General features: G+C 42.4%; 1 protein-coding gene and 1 long non-coding RNA gene across 3 annotated transcripts in view; one reads left to right on the forward strand and one right to left on the reverse strand.

Annotated features, from left to right (window-relative positions):
• Positions 1-7,111, reverse strand: part of LOC132660080 (uncharacterized) — a 54,033-nt gene extending 46,922 nt beyond the window's left edge. For both annotated transcript variants that reach the window (XR_009601294.1, XR_009601293.1), the window contains exon 1: positions 6,902-7,111. This is a non-coding gene — a long non-coding RNA (uncharacterized LOC132660080). The remainder of the gene's footprint in view (positions 1-6,901) is intronic.
• Positions 6,878-10,276, forward strand: LOC106990150 (peroxisomal succinyl-coenzyme A thioesterase-like). Its single transcript, XM_015097176.4, has 3 exons — positions 6,878-7,548; positions 8,425-8,627; positions 9,434-10,276. The coding sequence occupies exons 1-3, from the start codon at positions 7,092-7,094 to the stop codon at positions 10,025-10,027; spliced, it is 1,254 nt and encodes a 417-aa protein (XP_014952662.2). The 5' UTR covers positions 6,878-7,091; the 3' UTR covers positions 10,028-10,276.
• Positions 10,277-17,932: the final 7,656 nt, after the last annotated feature.

Raw genomic sequence — 17,932 nt, forward strand, 5'->3', positions numbered from 1 at the left:
GGCACTGAGACCTTAACCTCAGGGAACTGACACCATCTCCAGGTAGACAGTGTTAGAACTGAATTAAATTCTAGGACATCAGATGGTTGTCTCAAAGATTTACACCACACATATGGTGACCAGAAGTGTCAGAAATGCAGTGTTCTGAGTAGCAAAGGAGTCACACAGAAAAGAGACACAGGAGGAGAACAGCAGGTTTTTCCTAATATACACAAGGCATTTTAGGAAGTAGAAATGATTGCTGAGCTACACAATTCAGTTGATGAGCTCGAAAACAAAATAGACATGGCTAGTAGTCAAATTAGGACTCGTAAGACTTAAGAAATCTCTCATAATTTCCAGAAATAAGAGGTAGGCTATGTATGAGAAAAAAATTAAGGCATAGAAGTCTGTAAACCACAATCTGTTCTACTAGCAGCAGTGGTCTTAAAAACAGAATAGAATAGAATAAAACAGAATAGGCTTCACCAAGCACCAAGTTTACTTAGGTTTAAACATTCAGGATAAGAGAAAACACAACCACAGTATAAAGTCATCAGGAAGCATGTGCTCACACAAGATGAGGCTGAGTATTGTGTAGACAACTTTTGGCTTCAGATTAAAAGGCTCTATACAGACGTGAATAGAAAGTCGTTAAAATTTTCCAATGGTGTACTGAAGAATTAATACGAATAAACAAGAGCCTGGCTTTTATTCTTGGCCACTGGAAGGCTTCCCGGTGGCTCAATGGTAAAGAATCTGCCCGTCAGTGTAGGAGACTCCGGTTCAATAGTGGATCAGGAAGATCTCCTGGAGGAGGGCATAGCAACTCACTCCAGTACTCTTGCTGGGAAAACGCCAGGGACAGAGGATCCTGGTGGGTTAGAGTCCATGGGGTTGCAAAGAGTCAGACACGACTGAGCAGCTCTGGCAAACTAACATACTGCAAACTGATCTACAGATTCAATCTAACCTCCATCAAAATTCCAGCAAGTTTCTTTGCAGAGACTGGTAAGTTGATCTGAAAATTCCTATGGAAACTCAAGAAACCCATAATCTTGACAAAGAATAATAAAACTGGAAAACTCACAATGACCAATTTTAAAACTTGCTAGAAAGCAACACGAATTAAAACAATGTGGTACATGCAGAAGAATAGACAAAAAGATCAATGGAATAAAAATGAGATTCCAAAAATAAATCCTGACATTTACCACACTTACAGTCAATTGATTTTTGACAAGAAAATTCAAGAGAGAAAGAATGGTCTTTTCAACAAATTGTGTTGACACAATAGAATATCCATATGAAAAGAATGAATTTCAATCCTACCTCACAGCAAACACAAGAATGAACTCAAAATTGATTAAAGGGGTAAATGTAAGAGCTCAAATTATAGAATTCTTTGAAGAAGATATAGAAGCAAATCTTTGTAACTCTGGATTAGATAATGGTTTGACATCAAAGCATAAGCAAAAACAGAAAAAATACATGAACTGGACATCAAATTTGAAAACCTTTATGCACCAAAGGATACTGTTAGGTAGTTAGCATATGAAAAAGGAGTCCAGAAGGACGGTGGCTAAAAGACGAGGAAGGGAAAAGCCCACGGTGGGGGCGGGGGTTGGGGGGGCGGGGGGGCGGGGAGAAGGTCCAAGGACCAGAGTGAGGACCTCAGGTAGAACAAACAGCACTCCTGGCTAGCCCAGTTTACACAGGGCAGGCCCAGGGGGAGGGAAAAACATATAAAAAGAGGAGCCAAAGTGCCAGGGGTCTCTCTCCCTGAGCACACACTCTCTCTCTCTTCTCTTCGGGTCTTTTGGGTCAGCATGCCCTCACGCCTCGAGGATGTATTTTCCTTTTATTTTCTAAATAAAACTGACCTGTAATACGGAGCTGTAACATTGATCTGTCTGAGAGCTGTGACACAGTCTGTCCGAGAGCTGAGATATGTTCTGTCCAAGGGCTTTAACGTCCGTCACTTCAAATTTTTGTTGTGACGACACAGAACCGAGGAAATTACACACTCCCCTGACAATACCATTAAAAAATTGAAAAGACATCTCACACAATGGTAAGAAATATTTCCAAATCACATATATGTTAGACACTTGGGCCTAGAATATATAAAGAACTCTTTCAATTCAATGGTAAAACGCAGCAAGAGAAAAGCAACTAGAAAAATACATAAGAATTCCCATAAAAATTTCAGCTGAGGAACTTCCCTGGTGGTCCAGTGGTAAAGAATCCACCTACCAATGCAGGGAACATGACTTTGATCCCTGATTCAGGAAGATGTCACATGCCAAGGGGTAACTAAGCCCCTGAGCCACAACTAGTGAAGCCTATGTTCCCTAGAACCTGTGCTCCCCAACAAGAGAAGCCACCACAATAAGAAGCCTGCACACTGCAACTAAAAAAGCCCACACAAGCAGCAACAGAAGATCCGGAGCAGACAAAAATAAAGATACAAAAAAAAAATTTTTTTAACTGCCAGCTGACTTTTCAGCAGAAATGGCTTACCTGGTAGCTCAGACAGTAAAGAATCTACCCAAAATGCAGGAGACCCAGGTAGATGTGGGTTTGATCCCTGGGTTGTGAAGATCCCCTGGAGAAGGGAATGGCAACGCATTCTAGTATTATTATCTGGGAAATCCCATGGGCAGAGGAGCCTGGTGGGCTACAGTCTATGGGGTTGCAAAGAGCCAACACGACTGAATGACCAAGCACAGCAGATAAGAAGGGAACAGCATGATATATTTTAAATGATGAAAGGAAAAAATCTACAACCAACAACACTGTACTCAGGAAGGCTATCACTCAGATTTGAAGGACAGATAAAGAATTTTAAAGATAAGCAAAAACTAAAAACAGTTCAGTATCACTAAACTACCTGAGAAGAAATGCTTTAAAAAATTCTCTAAGTAGAAAAGAATAGGCCACAACTAGAAATATTAAAAGTATGAAAAAAAAAATCTCATTGGTAAAGGCACAAAAAAGGTAGTATAGTTCAACCATTTACAAAGCAAGGTTAAAAGACAAAGTAACCAAATCATCTATATCCACAATAAATAGGTTAAGATATACATAAAAGGATGTAAAATATGATGTCACAAACAGTAAATGGTTTGGTGGGGTGGTGAGGGTAGAAATGCAGGGTGGTTAAAATGTGTCCGACATTAAGAGATCAAAACTTAAAATAATCAAATATATATCCATAAATAAACCTCTTGGCCAGCACAAACAGAATTACATAACAAACAGGAAAGAAAGGAATCTAAATATAAGACTAAATATAGTCATCAAGCCACAAGGGAAGAGAGAAACAAAGAAGAAACAAAAAAGAACTACAAAAATAATGAGAATGTGGCCAATAAAATTACAATAAGTTCACACCTATTAACATTACTTCATTTTTGTTTTCCTGACAGCACTATGTTTGCAGGATCTTACTTTCCTTATCACAGATCAAACCTGGGGCCACACCAGTAAAAAAGCACCAAATCCTAAAAACAGCACCACTGGGGAATTCCCTCAATAATTACTTTAAATGTAAGCAGATTAAATACTTCAATCAGAAGACAGAGAGTAGCTGAATGGGTAAAAAAACAAGACCCATCTAGAGGTTCCCGACAAGAGGTTCACTTCAGATCTAAAGAGACACACAGACTGAAAGAGATGAAAAAGGCATGCCATACAAATAGAAAATAAAAGAAAACTGAAGCAAAAATAAATATTATCAGTTCAGTTCAGTCGCTCAGTCGTGTCTGACCCTTTGCAACCCCATGAATCGCAGCACACCAGGCCTCCCTGTCCATCACCAACTCCTGGAGTTCACTCAGACTCACGTCCATCGAGTCCGTGATGCCACCCAACCATCTCATCCTTGGTCATCCCCTTCTCCTCCTGCCCCCAATCCCTCCCAGCATCAGAGTCTTTTCCAATGAGTCAACTCTTCGCATGAGATGGCCAAAGTACTGGAGCTTCAGCTTTAGCATCATTCCTTCCAAAGAAATCCCAGGTTTGATCTCCTTCAGAATGGACTGGTTGGATCTCCTTGCAGTCCAAGGGACTCTCAAGAGTCTTCTCCAACACCACAGTTCAAAAGCATCAATTCTTCGGTGCTCAGCCTTCTTCACAGTCCAAATCTCACATCCATACATGACCACAGGAAAAACCATAGCTTGACTAGACGGACCTTAGTCGGCCAAGTAATGTCTCTGCTTTTGAATATACTATCTAGGTTGGTCATAACTTTTCTTCCAAGGAGTAAGCATCTTTTAATTTCATGGCTGCAGTCACCATCTGCAGTGATTTTGGAGCCCCCAAAAATAAAGTCTGACACTGTTTCTACCGTTTCCCCATCTATTTCCCATGAAGTGATGGGACCAGATGCCATGATCTTCGTTTTCTGAATGTTGAGCTTTAAGCCAACTTTTTCGCTCTCCTCTTTCACTTTCATCAAGAGGCTTTTTAGTTCCTCTTCACTTTCTGCCATAAGGGTGGTGTCATCTGCATATCTGAGGTTATTGATATTTCTCCTGGCAATCTTGATTCCAGCTTGTGTTTCTTCCAGTCTAGTGTTTCTCATGATGTACTCTGCATATAAGTTAAATAAGCAGGGTGACAATATACAGCCTTTTCCTATTTGGAATATATCAGATATATTTAAAAATAAAGCCTATTAATATTTTTTAAATTAAAATTTATATTAAGCAAAGTGGTTGAAGAGAGACAATAATACAAAAAATATGTAACATGTTTTTAATTTTAAAAACCAAAGAACAGAAAAAGACTAGTACCATAATGTGTTTACACTCCCATATATTTACCTACTTTAAATATTAATCAAAATCTAGATGGATGCATTCATCTTTGGGGGAAAGTGGCAAAAGGACAGAGAAGAGACTCATCATTTACCACTGTAAACTTGTCATTACATATGTGCTTAGTCACTCACTCATGTCCGACTCTTTGTGACCCCATGGACAGTAGCCTGCCAGGCTTCTCTGTCCATGGGGATTCTCCAGACAAGAATACCGGAGTGGGTTGTCATGCCTTCCTCCGGGGAAGCTACCCAAACCAGAGATCTAACCCATGTCTCCTGCATTGCTGGCGGATTCTTTACGGTCTGAGCCACCAGGGAAGCTGAAGAATACTGGAGTGAGTAGCCTTCTCCAGGGTTACTTCCTGACCCAGGAATCCAATCAGGGTTTCCCGCACTGCAGGCAGATTCTTTACCAGCTGAGCCACTGGGGAAGCCCTTGCTTATGTATGCTTTGGGAAAAAAATTTTTGTCCTTTAAAAAGAATTTGAAAAGCAGTATGCAAACCTATAGCAAATATCTGGAGGCCATGAGAAAAAAAACACACATGCTCAATCTCTATTACAAAATGAAGCATGAATTTTGCTTCCTAGTCTTCTTCTAAGAGTTTCACACACACTGTCACCTTGGATCCCCTTATAGCAGACTTCCATCATGCTACATGCAAGAACTCTTAAACCCCAAAAGATATAAACTTATTTGAATCCACAGAACTAGTCAGTGATGAAGCCAGAGCTAGAACTTTAATTATATTTTACTGCAATGCTGCTGCTCACTGTTGAGTTCCACATTGGAGCTGGTCAAGGTTCTGACAGTTATTAGAGGCTAATCCTTAGCAGTTTTACATTTGCCAAGCCTCACGTTTCTCCTTTCCAATATTTGAAAATTATTCCCAGTGTTTTATGGACTTGTTAAATTGTGTATGTAAAATAGATGGGACATCGCTGAAGAGTAGCTATTACTATACTATATGCAAAATGCTGGGTATCCTTAAACATTATACCTACACTGCTTCTAGGATCACATTCAAAAGGCTGACATTTAGTATCTACGAAGGCTGAACATTCTCATTCTCTATGATACAGCAATACCACTCCCAGGTATTCACTCCACTGAAAGGCACATACATGTCAATCAAAAGATATAGTCTTGAATATTCAGAGCACTATACCCAGGAGTCCCAAACTGGGAACTAACAAAAGCCTATAGTCAGTAATATTCGACCAATACTTTTATGATCACAAAACAAAATACTATTTGGCAGAGATAAAGAACAATCTACAACTACACTCAAAAACAGCTATGAAGCTCACAAATGTAATGTTGAGCCAAAGTAGACAATAAAAACGGCACACTGGAGGATTCATCACCGTAAAATACAGAGTTGGGAAAAACTAACCCGTTTTGTTCATTGGAAGGACTGATGCTAAAGCTGAAACTCCAATACTTTGGCCACCTCATGAGAAGAGTTGACTCACTGGAAAAGACCCTGATGCTGGGAGGGATTGGGGGCAGGAGGAGGGGACGACAGAGGATAAGATGGCTGGATGGCATCACTAACTCGATGGACGTGAGTTTGAGTAAACTCCAGGAGTTGGTGATGGACAGGGAGGCCTGTCGTGCTGCGATTCATGGGGTCGCAAAGAATCGGACATGACTGAGCGACTGAACTGAACGCGTTTTGTTGGACTCAGGATAGAGTACGTTGGGCAAGGGAAAGTGCTACTGGGGTGCTGGCAATGATGTTTCTAGACCCTTGAGCTTGGTTGCCCAAGTACGTTCGGGTTACGAAATACATTGAAATATACACTTAGGATTTATGCACGGTTTTGTGTGTGTGTGCGTGTATGTGTATAACTCATTAAAACTTCTAGAAAAAATTGGGAGAGACTAGTATTCTTGGAATTCTAAAGGCATTAAAGGCATTCAGCTCCGGTTTCACTACGAATCCATATCCAACACGCTTCACTCCAACAAGCGAGGGATGTCTGAGGCAGAAAAGAGGCGTGGGCGGGGCGGGGTCCACTCCACATTATAGACAGCAGAAAATCCCTGTGAGCCCCGCCCTGGGCCAGAAGAAAGACCCGGTGCTTTTACCTCCAACGAGCAGGGGTCCGAGACCTAAAGGGACGCCTCCAGAGGCGGCTCAGCTACAGATTTCTCTCGGCTCCAGGCGACGCCCGACACCCTCGGACGTCCGAGCGCCCTCCACCCGGCCTGAGGCAAAAACTGCAGTAGCCGCCCGCGCTTTCAAGCTCAGGATCCAGACTGCGGCTGTGGGCCCGAGATGGCGGCGACAGTGACGCTGGAGCCGGCCGGCCGCTGCCGCTGGGACGAGCCCGTGCGCATCACCGTGCGCGGACTGGCGCCGGGGCAGCCGGTCACGCTGCGCGCGTCCCTGCGCGACGAGAAGGGCGCGCTCTTCAGGGCCCACGCGCGCTACTGCGCCGACGCCGCCGGCCTGCTGGACCTGGAGCGCGCGCCCGCGCTGGGCGGCAGCTTCGCGGGGCTCGAGCCCATGGGGCTCTTCTGGGCTCTGGAGCCCGAGAAGCCTTTTTGGCGATTTCTGAAGCGGGATGTGCAGACGCCCTTCGCCGTGGAGCTGGAGGTGCTCGACGGTCACGAACCCGAGGCCGAGCGGCTTCTGGGCCGGACGGTGCACGAGCGCGACTTCCTAGCGCCCGGGGTGCGGCGCGAGCCGGTGCGCGCGGGCCGGGTGCGCGCCACGCTCTTCCTGCCGCCAGGTGAGCCTGGGGTGCTGGGGCCTGGCGAGCGTGTGCTGTAGGCCGTCTTGGTTTGTGATACTGCTTCCCGGGAAGGGTGGCTTGGGATCAGGGTCAGAGAAGAGGATGTTGACTAAATCCGTGACCTCACATTCACAATGGAGGCTTTTGATTTGTTCTGCACTCTGCTATGCGGCTTGCTTGCATTATCTCATTTAACCTCTGTATCCCAAAGAGGTGGATACTGTTATTGTGTAGATTAAAAGAAAAAAAAAAAAAAAAAAGGCCTGGGTGGGGTCTGTAGGTTCACTTTGCTATGAATAACTACAGATTTCTATGACCTTCAGCTCTGACACAGTATGATGGTCTTACACAATATGATGACAGCCGCGGAAGCTCGTGCCTCCTCACTCTTCTTGAGTGTCCTGCGTACACTGGGCCCCTTACCCACTGTTTCATGCTCCTGTCCACCACAGATCACTTTCTAGACTTCACGGCCTTCCTCACCTAAAGCCTCACAGGATCTCTCTTTTTCTTTCCTCTAAGCAGACTCTGAACCAAAGGTATAACCAAGGGTTTTGATTTGCTTTTGAAACCTTCGTTTTGATTCTCAATTCTGTGCCCAATCCTATAAAAGAACACTGCAAATCAACTGTCTAAAATCCTCCTTCCATGATATAGCATTAGACTCTGTTACCCTCCTTTACAATTGAAGATTCTCCAGGTATACCTTGGAGATAATTTGGAATTTGTATTGTTCAATAATGACTCAGAGAGTTCTTTTCTTTCCTCTGATTCACAGGCACCCACTAACTACTTTAGAAAGATTTCTGAAAGGAAAGCAAATTATTTAATAAATTATGTAATACATTCTCTTTATAATATTGCCTTCTTTAGGATCTGGACCTTTCCCAGGGATCGTTGACATCCGCGGTTTTGAAGGAGGCCTGTTGGAATATCGGGCCAGCCTTCTGGCTGGCCATGGCTTTGCCACATTGGCTCTAGCTTATTGTAGCTTTGAAGATCTCCCCGAGATAATCGATACCATAGACCTGGACTACTTTGAAGAAGCCCTGTGCTACATGCTTCAACACACCCAGGTTCTCCTAATGTCCTTTATCATTGTCTCTAGAACCTGCAGAGAGGGTGTCACTTTGCGCTCTCCTATGCCAAGTGCATTGATGCTGCTTTACTCTTCTACTTTCACAGACATTTCTTTTGAAGACTTCCTTGGTTTTAGGTACCTACTCCACTTTCTCTGTCAGATGGATTAAAGTTGCTAACTTCATTGTAAAGTTCATGTGAGATTTTATTTCAGGGAATTATGTAGTAATATTAAAATTTCTTCAAGTGGAGTTTCTTATTTTTTTAGCTTTGCATGCTTTTTAATCTTTATATTTCTGATAGCAGAATATGTTCTCAGACTTGATAGAAACTTGTCCACCCATTTCAGAAGCTAAGAACTACTTAATTGGACTTTGAAGTCTTACTTTGTTTCTATAAAGCTAACCATTTTTCAGTATATATTTAGATGTGGTCTGGTAATGATTTACTTCTTGGGACAGACTTTGCTTTCACAAGTTAGATACCCAAGAACATTGATGTTATAGTTCCACCTGAGTGAGGCTCTGAACTCAACAGGCTCCATGACTCAGCATTCTCTAGTGCATGACTCTCTGGAAGTTTGCAACCAGTTCCCAAATTTGCCAGTGAGGTGAGTTTTTAAGATTTGTTTGCCACGTGTCCAGGAAGATAGTCTTTACAAGGAAAGAATCTCCTCTGTCAGCTGAGGTTGAGTGTCTTTTGAGCAGTTCACAAGTCAAAGCTAGCAGCTTCTCTAGTTGCATTTAGAAAAATGTTTTTCTCTGGGGTAGGTTTTTCACTTTTGTCTCTTCTTTTCTTCCAGATAAAAGGCCCAGGCATTGGCCTTCTGGGCATTTCTTTAGGGGCTGATATTTGTCTCTCCATGGCCTCATTTTTGAAGAATGTATCAGCCACAGTGTCCATCAATGGATCTGGATTCAATGGAAACAAAGCTATATACTACAAAGAGAACAGCGGCATTCCACCACTGGGCCATGACCTGAGGCGAATGAAGGTAGCTTTCTCAGGCCTCCTAGACATTGTGGATATAAGGAATGATATTATAGGGGGATGTGAGAACCCCTGCATGATTCCAATAGAGAAGGCCCAGGGGCCCATCCTCTTCATTGTTGGTCAGGATGACCATAACTGGAGGAGTGAGCTTTATGCCCAGATAGCCTCTGAACGGTTACAGGCCCATGGAAAGGAAAAACCCCGGATCATCTCTTATCCTGGGACTGGGCACTGCATTGAGCCTCCTTATTTCCCCATGTGCCCAGCTTCTTTGCACAAATTATTGGACAAACCCGTAATGTGGGGTGGGGAGCCCAGGGCCCATTCTAAGGCCCAGGTAGATGCGTGGAAGCAAATTCTAACCTTCTTCACCAAACACCTTGGACCTTCCCCCAAATTGTAATGCACTGCTCTGTTACTGACAGGAGAGAGAGATTCAAGGTTGGATTCTAGTGTTTAATAATCTTATCTGAATCATTTGTCCCCTGGGTAACATTAAATTCTTGTCATTGTTATTAATGATGTAGGAAACTTTTTGGAGTTTCATTTTGTAATGAATTTTTCTAATGTAACACATACCTCTTGTAGAAGACTGGATTAAAAGTATACAAAACAGTAAAAAGTATCCCCACTATTAAAATTTGTGTTTTCATCTAGGTGTTTTTAGTTAACACTTGGAGGCACAGATGAAATTGAAAGCTGAACAAATGCTAGGTTACTTTTTCCATCATTGGGAGAGAACAACCATTCAGCATTTGCTACTGGTTCAACTACCGCTGACAGAAGAATTTTCACTGGCTAAAATATACACAAAGGTGTTGATAGAAGGATAGCCAGACTGACCTTTTTCTCATAGAGATTAGAGAAGAATCCCCTGGGAGGAGGAGTGATGGTAAGAAGGGGAGCATCTGGCTCTGGAACAGTTTAGTCAAAACTCTGATACAAAGGAGCAGGACTATGACCTATTTTCCTTCTTGCTTCCTGGGTCTAAGAACAAACTTTGGAAACTCATATAGTGACATTCTTAGAGGCATCATCACTTTCCCTGACAACAAAGCTATAAAGCATTATGTAGGTATATTTGAAGAGATAATGGTTGTGAATTTTCTAAAACTGACAATGACATCAACCACATAGTCTGGAAGGACTATGTCTTAGCTCAGGCTTCTCTAACAAAATACCATAGATAGAGTGGCTTAAACAACACACATTTCTCACAGTTGTGCAGTCTGAGAAGTCCAGGATCAAGGTTCTGGCAGATTCAGTTCCTGGTGGGGGCCTCTTCTGGCCTAGAGACACCTACCTTCTCCCTGTCTCCTCACCTGGCAGGGAGAGGAGAAACCACCTCTGGTTTCTCTTCCTCGTTTCATAAGGACACTAATCCCATCATGGGGGCCTCATTTGAACCTGACAAACTCCTAAAAGCCCTACCTTCAAATACCATTACACTGAGGTTTCAGATGTCAACATTTGAGTTTTGAGGGGACATAACACCCATTAACTTCAAGTCAGTTAAAGAAAATCATATTTAACATATCACAGAAAAGTTGGTTCTTAAAAAATATTTATTTATTTGGCTATATTGGGTCTTAGTTGCAGCATGCAGGCTCTGACTTGTACCACGTGGTCTTCTTTCTAGTTGTGGCGTGTAGGCTCAGTAGTTACAGTACATGGGCTTAGAGGCCCCGTGGCATATGGGATCCTAGTTCCCTGACTAGGGATCAAACCTGTGTTCCCTGCACTGGAAGGTGTACTCTTAAGGGCTGGATCACCAGGGAAGTCCCAGAAAAATTGTTCGTAACATTTATTCTTGCTACTTCTGGCACCAACAGGCGGGAGATCTACGCCCTCTCCCCTCAATATGGATGGGTTTCTGACTGCTTCAGTTAGTACAGTAGGGCTGAACCGAGGCTTTGTGACTTTGGTCATAAAGGCCATGATGATTTCACCTTGTTTGCTGGGAACACTTGCTCTTGGAGGGCTGAACCACCTGATGAAGCTTGACAAACTTGAGGCTGTGATGCTGTGAGGAAGCCCCAAATACACAGAGAAGCCAACTGTAAGCACTTTCCTGTGATCATCCCAAATGAACTCAGCCTGCGAGTCATCTCAGCTCAGGTACTAGATACGTGAGTGAACAAACCTCTAGATGATCCTAGCCCTAGCCATTGAATCTTCCCAGTGAAGGCCTTAGATATCCTGAAGCAGAGGAGAGTTGTCCCAGTCAAGCACTGTCCAAATTCTGGATCTATGAACAAAGTATTGTTTTATGTAACTATATTTGGGGTGTATTTCAGTTATCTATTGCTTGTAACAAACTACCCTAAAACACAGTAGCTTAAAACATTGACCATTCTATTTTTGTCACTCACCAGGCAGGGAAGTTGGTATTGGCTGTCAGCTAAGATCTTGGGCAGGGCTGTGGGTTCACAGGGTCTCCGTTCTCTCCATGTGGGCCTTTACAGTGGCTAATTTGGCTGGCTTCCAAGAGTGAGCATCGCAGCATAGCAAGGCCGAATTGCATGGCCTTGTCTTTGACCTAGTCTTGGAAGCTACATAGTATCACTCCTGCCATACACTATTGGTCAAGGTGGGCTTCCCTGATGGCTCAGGTGGTAAAGTATCTGCCTGCAGTGGAGTAGACCTGGGTTCAATCTCTGGGTTGGGAAGATACCCTGGAGAAGGGAATGGCTACCTATTCCAGTATTCTTGCCTGGAGAATTCCACGGACAGAGGAGCCTGGCGGGCTACAGTCCATGGGGTCACAAAGAGTCAGACACGACTGAGTGACTTACACTTTCACTGGTCAAGACAATCACAAAGACCCACAAACTTTAAGAACATAGTAGTCTACCTCTCAAAAGGAGAGTGCGTACTCTAGAAAAGCATGTGGAATGGGAAACACTGTAATCACCTTTTAAAATCTGCCTTCTAAGCCACACTATACACATTCCTCCTACATGTAAAATACACCCATCCCTCCTTTAAGGACCCCCCCTTCCCACCAGAGTCTCATTCCAGTACAGCACCATGCTCAGGCTCAAAGTCCAAGACTGCATCAATTATATCAGGCTCAGATACAGATGAAGCTCCTCAGGTATAGTTCCTTGGGTATAGCTCCTTAAGCATCTTCTCAATCTGAAGACCTATGAACTAAATAAGGAAGTTAACTGTACATACACACACATCAGGATACGGTGGTGATAGTATAATTCTTAGACATTCCTGTTCAAAAATGAGGAATGTGGGAGGCACATAACAGCCCCTAGCCATTCTGAAACCCAGCTGAGAACATGTTGCCAATTCTTCCATTGCTGCTCAATTTATACACTGTGAGTTGTTCTCTGTAGCTCCTAAATGAGCGGAAAAACCCTCCTGGAACTGTTTCCTGGACAAAATGGATGAGACATCCGTCTCTTTTTATTTTGCTCTGTCTTTTGTTCAGTTGCTAAGTCATGTCTGACTTTTGGTGAAGCCGTGGACTGCAGTACACCAGGTCTCCCTGTCCTTCACCATCTCCCGGAGCTTACTCAAACTCATGTCCATTGAGTTGGTGATGCCATCCAACCATTTCATCCTCTGTTGCCCCCATCTCCTCCTGCCCTCAATCTTTCCCTCCTCAGGGTCTCTTCCAATGATTCGGCTCTTCTTATATTCTCTCTTTTAGTATACTTCATATACTCTCTTTTAGTTCAGACTCTGCTTCCACCAGAACAATTCTCTTAAGAATTAAGCAGGTTTTCTGAAAATTATTAGTGGGTTTCACTTTCCTAGATAATACACCACTGCAAATCTGTTTGAGACAGGAACTTCTCTATCTGGAGGTCCTTGGGATGATGCTGCAGGCAAACATCCTTAAGGTTCCCATAAATTCTATTATTTAATAGACAGGATATGCTAGGTACACCTTAAAATCTTTAGAGGACGTTTTGCCATTCTGAAATGTTTTATGAAGCACTACCTTGAATCTTTTCTTAACAGAGTCTTTCACACAGATCCAGCCTGGGTTTGACTTTGTTCTGAATTCCTGTCTTAATTACGGAGTAATTTACCATCTAGAGAAGTTGCAAGAAGAAACAGTATTATTGTTATATCTGGCAAGCCCTGGTTGCTTCCTACTTAGCAGTTCGTTCTTTAGCTCACCTCTTCCTCTTCCATTTTGTCATAGTTAGCAAGGAGAAGCATAGCTGATGATGTTCTTTAGTAGTGTGCCTGTGTGGCTTTTAATTTTCGTGTGTCTATTGTAGGTTTTTTATTTGTGGTTACCATGGGTTTCATATATGATGACCTATATCTATATCTACTTGTTTTGAACTAGTAATCATTTAGTCCTTTAAGTTCAAACACATTCTAAAACATCTGCATTTTTTCTTCCCCTTACCTACATATTGTGTTTTTGATGTCAGATTTTACATTTTCATGTTACCCTTAACTGTTTATTGTTGCTATAGTTGCTTTTTTGTCTTTGAATCTTCTTACCAGCTTCTTTAAGTGGTAAATCTTCAACTCTTACTACACGTTTTCCTTTCTTAGTGAGATTTTCCCTTTCCTAATGAATCTTCTTTTCTACTTAGAGAGGATCCTTTAACATTTAACCAAGGAAATGAAGCACCTATACTCTAAAAATTATAAAACACTGATGAAGAAAACTGAAGACTACAAAAAAAAAAAAGAAATATTGAGTTCTTGGATTGAAAGAATTAATAGTTAAAATGGCCATAGAACCCAAAGCAATCTAGAGATGTACTGCAATCCCTATTAAAATACCCATGATATTTTTCATAGAAGTAAAATAAATCCTAAAATTCATATGGAAATACAACACGTCCCAAACTGCCAAAACAATCTCGAGGAAAAAAAAAAAAGAGAGAGAGAGAGAACAAAGTTGGAAGTATTATGCACCCTATCTTCAGACTATATTACCAAGTTATAGTCATCAAAGCAGCATGGTACTGGCACAAAAACAAGTACATAGATCAACGGAACTGAATAGGAAGCCCCAAAATAAATCCATACACCTTTGGTCAGTTAACCTATGAAGGAAGCAATTAACCTATGACAAAGAATATGCAATGGCAAAATCATAGTCTCTTCAACAAGTTGTGCTGGAAAAACTGGATAGCTACATGTCCATCTGTTCAGTCGCTCAGTCGTGTCTGACTCTTTGCGACCCCATGAATCACAGCATGCCAGGCCTCCCTGTCCATCACCAACTCCCGGAGTTCACTCAGACTCACGTCCATCGAGTCAGTGATGCCATTCAGCCATCTCATCCTCTGTCGTCCCCTTCTCCTCCTGCCCCCAATCCCTCCCACCTCAGAGTCTTTTTCAATGAGTCAGCTCTTCACATGAGGTGGCCAAAGTACTGGAGTTTCAGCTTTAGCATCATTTCTTCCAAAGAACACCTAAGGCTGATCTTCAGAATGGACTGGTTGGACCTCCTTGCTGTCCAGGGGACTCTCAAGAGTCTTCTCCAACACCACAGTTCAAAACCATCAATTCTTCAGTGCTCAGCTTTCTTCACAGTCCAACTCTCACATCCATACATGACCACTGGGAAAACCACAGCCTTGACTAGACGGACCTTTGTTGGCAAAGTAATGTCTCTGCTTTTTAATATGCTATCTAGGTTGATCATAACTTTTCTTCCAAGGAGTAAGCGTCTTTTAATTTCATGGCTGCAGTCACCATCTGCAGTGATTTTGGAGCCCAAAAAAATAAAGTCTGACGCTGTTTCCACTGTTTCCCCATCTATTTCCCATGAAGTGATGGGACCAGATGCCATGATCTTCGTTTTCTGAATGTTGAGCTTTAAGCCAACTTTTTCACTCTCCTCTTTCACTTTCATCAAGAGGCTTTTTAGTTCCTCTTCACTTTCTGCCATAAGGGTGGTGTCATCTGCATATCTGAGGTTATTGATATTTCTCCCGGCAATCTTCATTCCAACTTGTGCTTCTTCCAGCCCAGCGTTTCTCTACGTGTAAAACAATGGAATTAGAATATTTTCTCATACCATATTCAAAAATAAAGCAAAGAGAGATTAAAAACCTAAATGAAGGACTTAAAACCATAAAACTCCTACAAGAAAGTATAGGCAGAACACTCTTTGACATGAATCATAGCAACATTTTTTTTTATCAGTCCCCTAAGGCAAAAGAAATAAGAGCAAAAAAGAAGCAAATGGCACCTAAGTAAACTTAACAGGTTTTACACAAAGGAAACCATCAACAAAACAAAAAGACAACCTACTGAACAGGGTAAAATATTTGCAAATGATATGACCAACAAGGGGATTATATCTAAAATAATAAACAACCCATACAACTAAATATCAAAAAGAACAAAACAATTTAAAAATGGTCAGAAGACCTGAACAGATATTTTTCCAAAGATGGTGTATCGATGGCTAACAGGCATATGAAAAGATGCTCAACACCGCTCATCAATGCAAATCAAAACTGCAACGAGATATCACCTCACAGAGTAGGGTGCTAACAATGCAGGTGATGAAAAGTGGTCAGATGCAGGATACATTCCAAAGTAGAGCAGCAGAGTTTGATGATGGGATAGAAAAAGAGATCACAAGAATGACACCAAGCTGTCTTTTTTTTTTTTTGGATTGCTTAAACTAATAGCATATTCAAAAGCAGAGACATTACTTTGCCGACTAAGGTCCGTCTAGTCAAGGCTATGGTTTTTCCAGTAGTCATGTATGGATGTGAGAGTTAGACTGTGAAAAGGCTGAGCACCAAAGAATTGATGCTTTTGAACTGTGGTGTTGGAGAAGACTCTTGAGAGTCCCTTGGACTGCAGGGAGATTCAACCAGTCCATTCTGAAGGAGATCAATGCTGGGATTTCTTTGGAAGGAATGATGCTAAAGCTAAAGCTCCAGTACTTTGGCCACCTCATGCGAAGAGTTGACTCATTGGAAAAGACTTTGATGCTGAGAGGGATTGGGGGCAGCAGGAGAAGGGGACGACCGAGGGTGAGATGGCTGAATGGCATCACTGACTTGATGGACGCGTCTGAGTGAACTCCGGGAGTTGGTGATGGACAGGAGACCTGGTGTGCTGCGATTCATGGGGTCGCAAAGAGTCGGACATGACTGAGCGACTGAACTGAACTGAACTGAAACTAATGGATGAATTGTTGTTTGTTTGTTATTGAGTTGCTAAATCCTGTCTGAGTCTTTTGCAACCCCATGGACTGTAGCTCTCCAGGCTCCTCTGTTGATGGGTTTCCCAGGCAAGAAAACTGGAGTGGGATTAGGATTACTCCCTTCTCCAAAAGATCTTTCCAACCCAGGGATCGAACCCATATCTCCTGCATTGCAGGCAGATTCTTTACCACTGAGCCATCTGGGAAGCCAATGGATGAACAGTGATGCCATTTACTGAAACAGAGAACCCTGAGGAAAGAACAGTCTAGAGAAAAAAGCCAAGATTTCTATTTTTGTCATGTTATGTTTTCCTATTGGACATCCAAGTGAAGATGCCAAATACGAAATTAGACCAACAAGTCTGAATCTCAGAGTAGACATGAGAGCTAGAAATATAAATGTGAGAATCGACAATCAGGAAACTGGAAGACGAGTGATAACAAAAAACTGGGACGTAAGAGGATAAATGTTGACTTTACATTAAAATCCACCATGAATTTTGACTTAACAGACTACATTAAATACTAATATATTAAAATGTGTGGACTGTTTTTTTTCCATGTTAGGTATCTGAATTAATTTTCCCACTGTAAACAACTAATGCTCCTGGATAGAATAACTTCTAAAAGCATTTGTCCTCCTCATAAGAAAGAAAAAGTCTCAGATCAGCTACTGAATAAGGATGGAAAGATAGCAGAGCAATGCAACCAGCTTCTTTCCTGAGAGCATCTGCTGAATCTCCATAACCCAGAGACAACTGAGCCTAATTATCTGACACTAGCTGTGACTGTTTTGAAATAAAGAGGAAGAAGAATGCAAGATTTTCATTACTTTGAGCCTTAACACCTACCCTAGACCAGGAGCCCAGGGAGTCTATATAACCTCTCACAATTTCCCTGGGTTAGGAGGGGCCAGGGTCACAGTTCTTAAAGTGTTTGACTGTTGTGTTTTCCACCTTTGCCTTGCAAAGGAATAAAGTCATCTCTTCCCTCCAGGGCTTCCCTAATAGCTTAGTTGGTAAAGAATCTGCCTGCAGTGCAGGAAACCCCAGTTCGATTCCTGGGTCAGGAACATCTGTTGGAGAAGGAATAGGCTACCCACTCCAGCCAGAATTCTTGAGCTTCCCTTGTGGCTCAGCTGGTAAAGAG

Source organism: Ovis aries, chromosome 7 (genome assembly GCF_016772045.2).
Source record: "Ovis aries strain OAR_USU_Benz2616 breed Rambouillet chromosome 7, ARS-UI_Ramb_v3.0, whole genome shotgun sequence".
Lineage (NCBI taxonomy): Eukaryota > Metazoa > Chordata > Mammalia > Artiodactyla > Bovidae > Ovis > Ovis aries.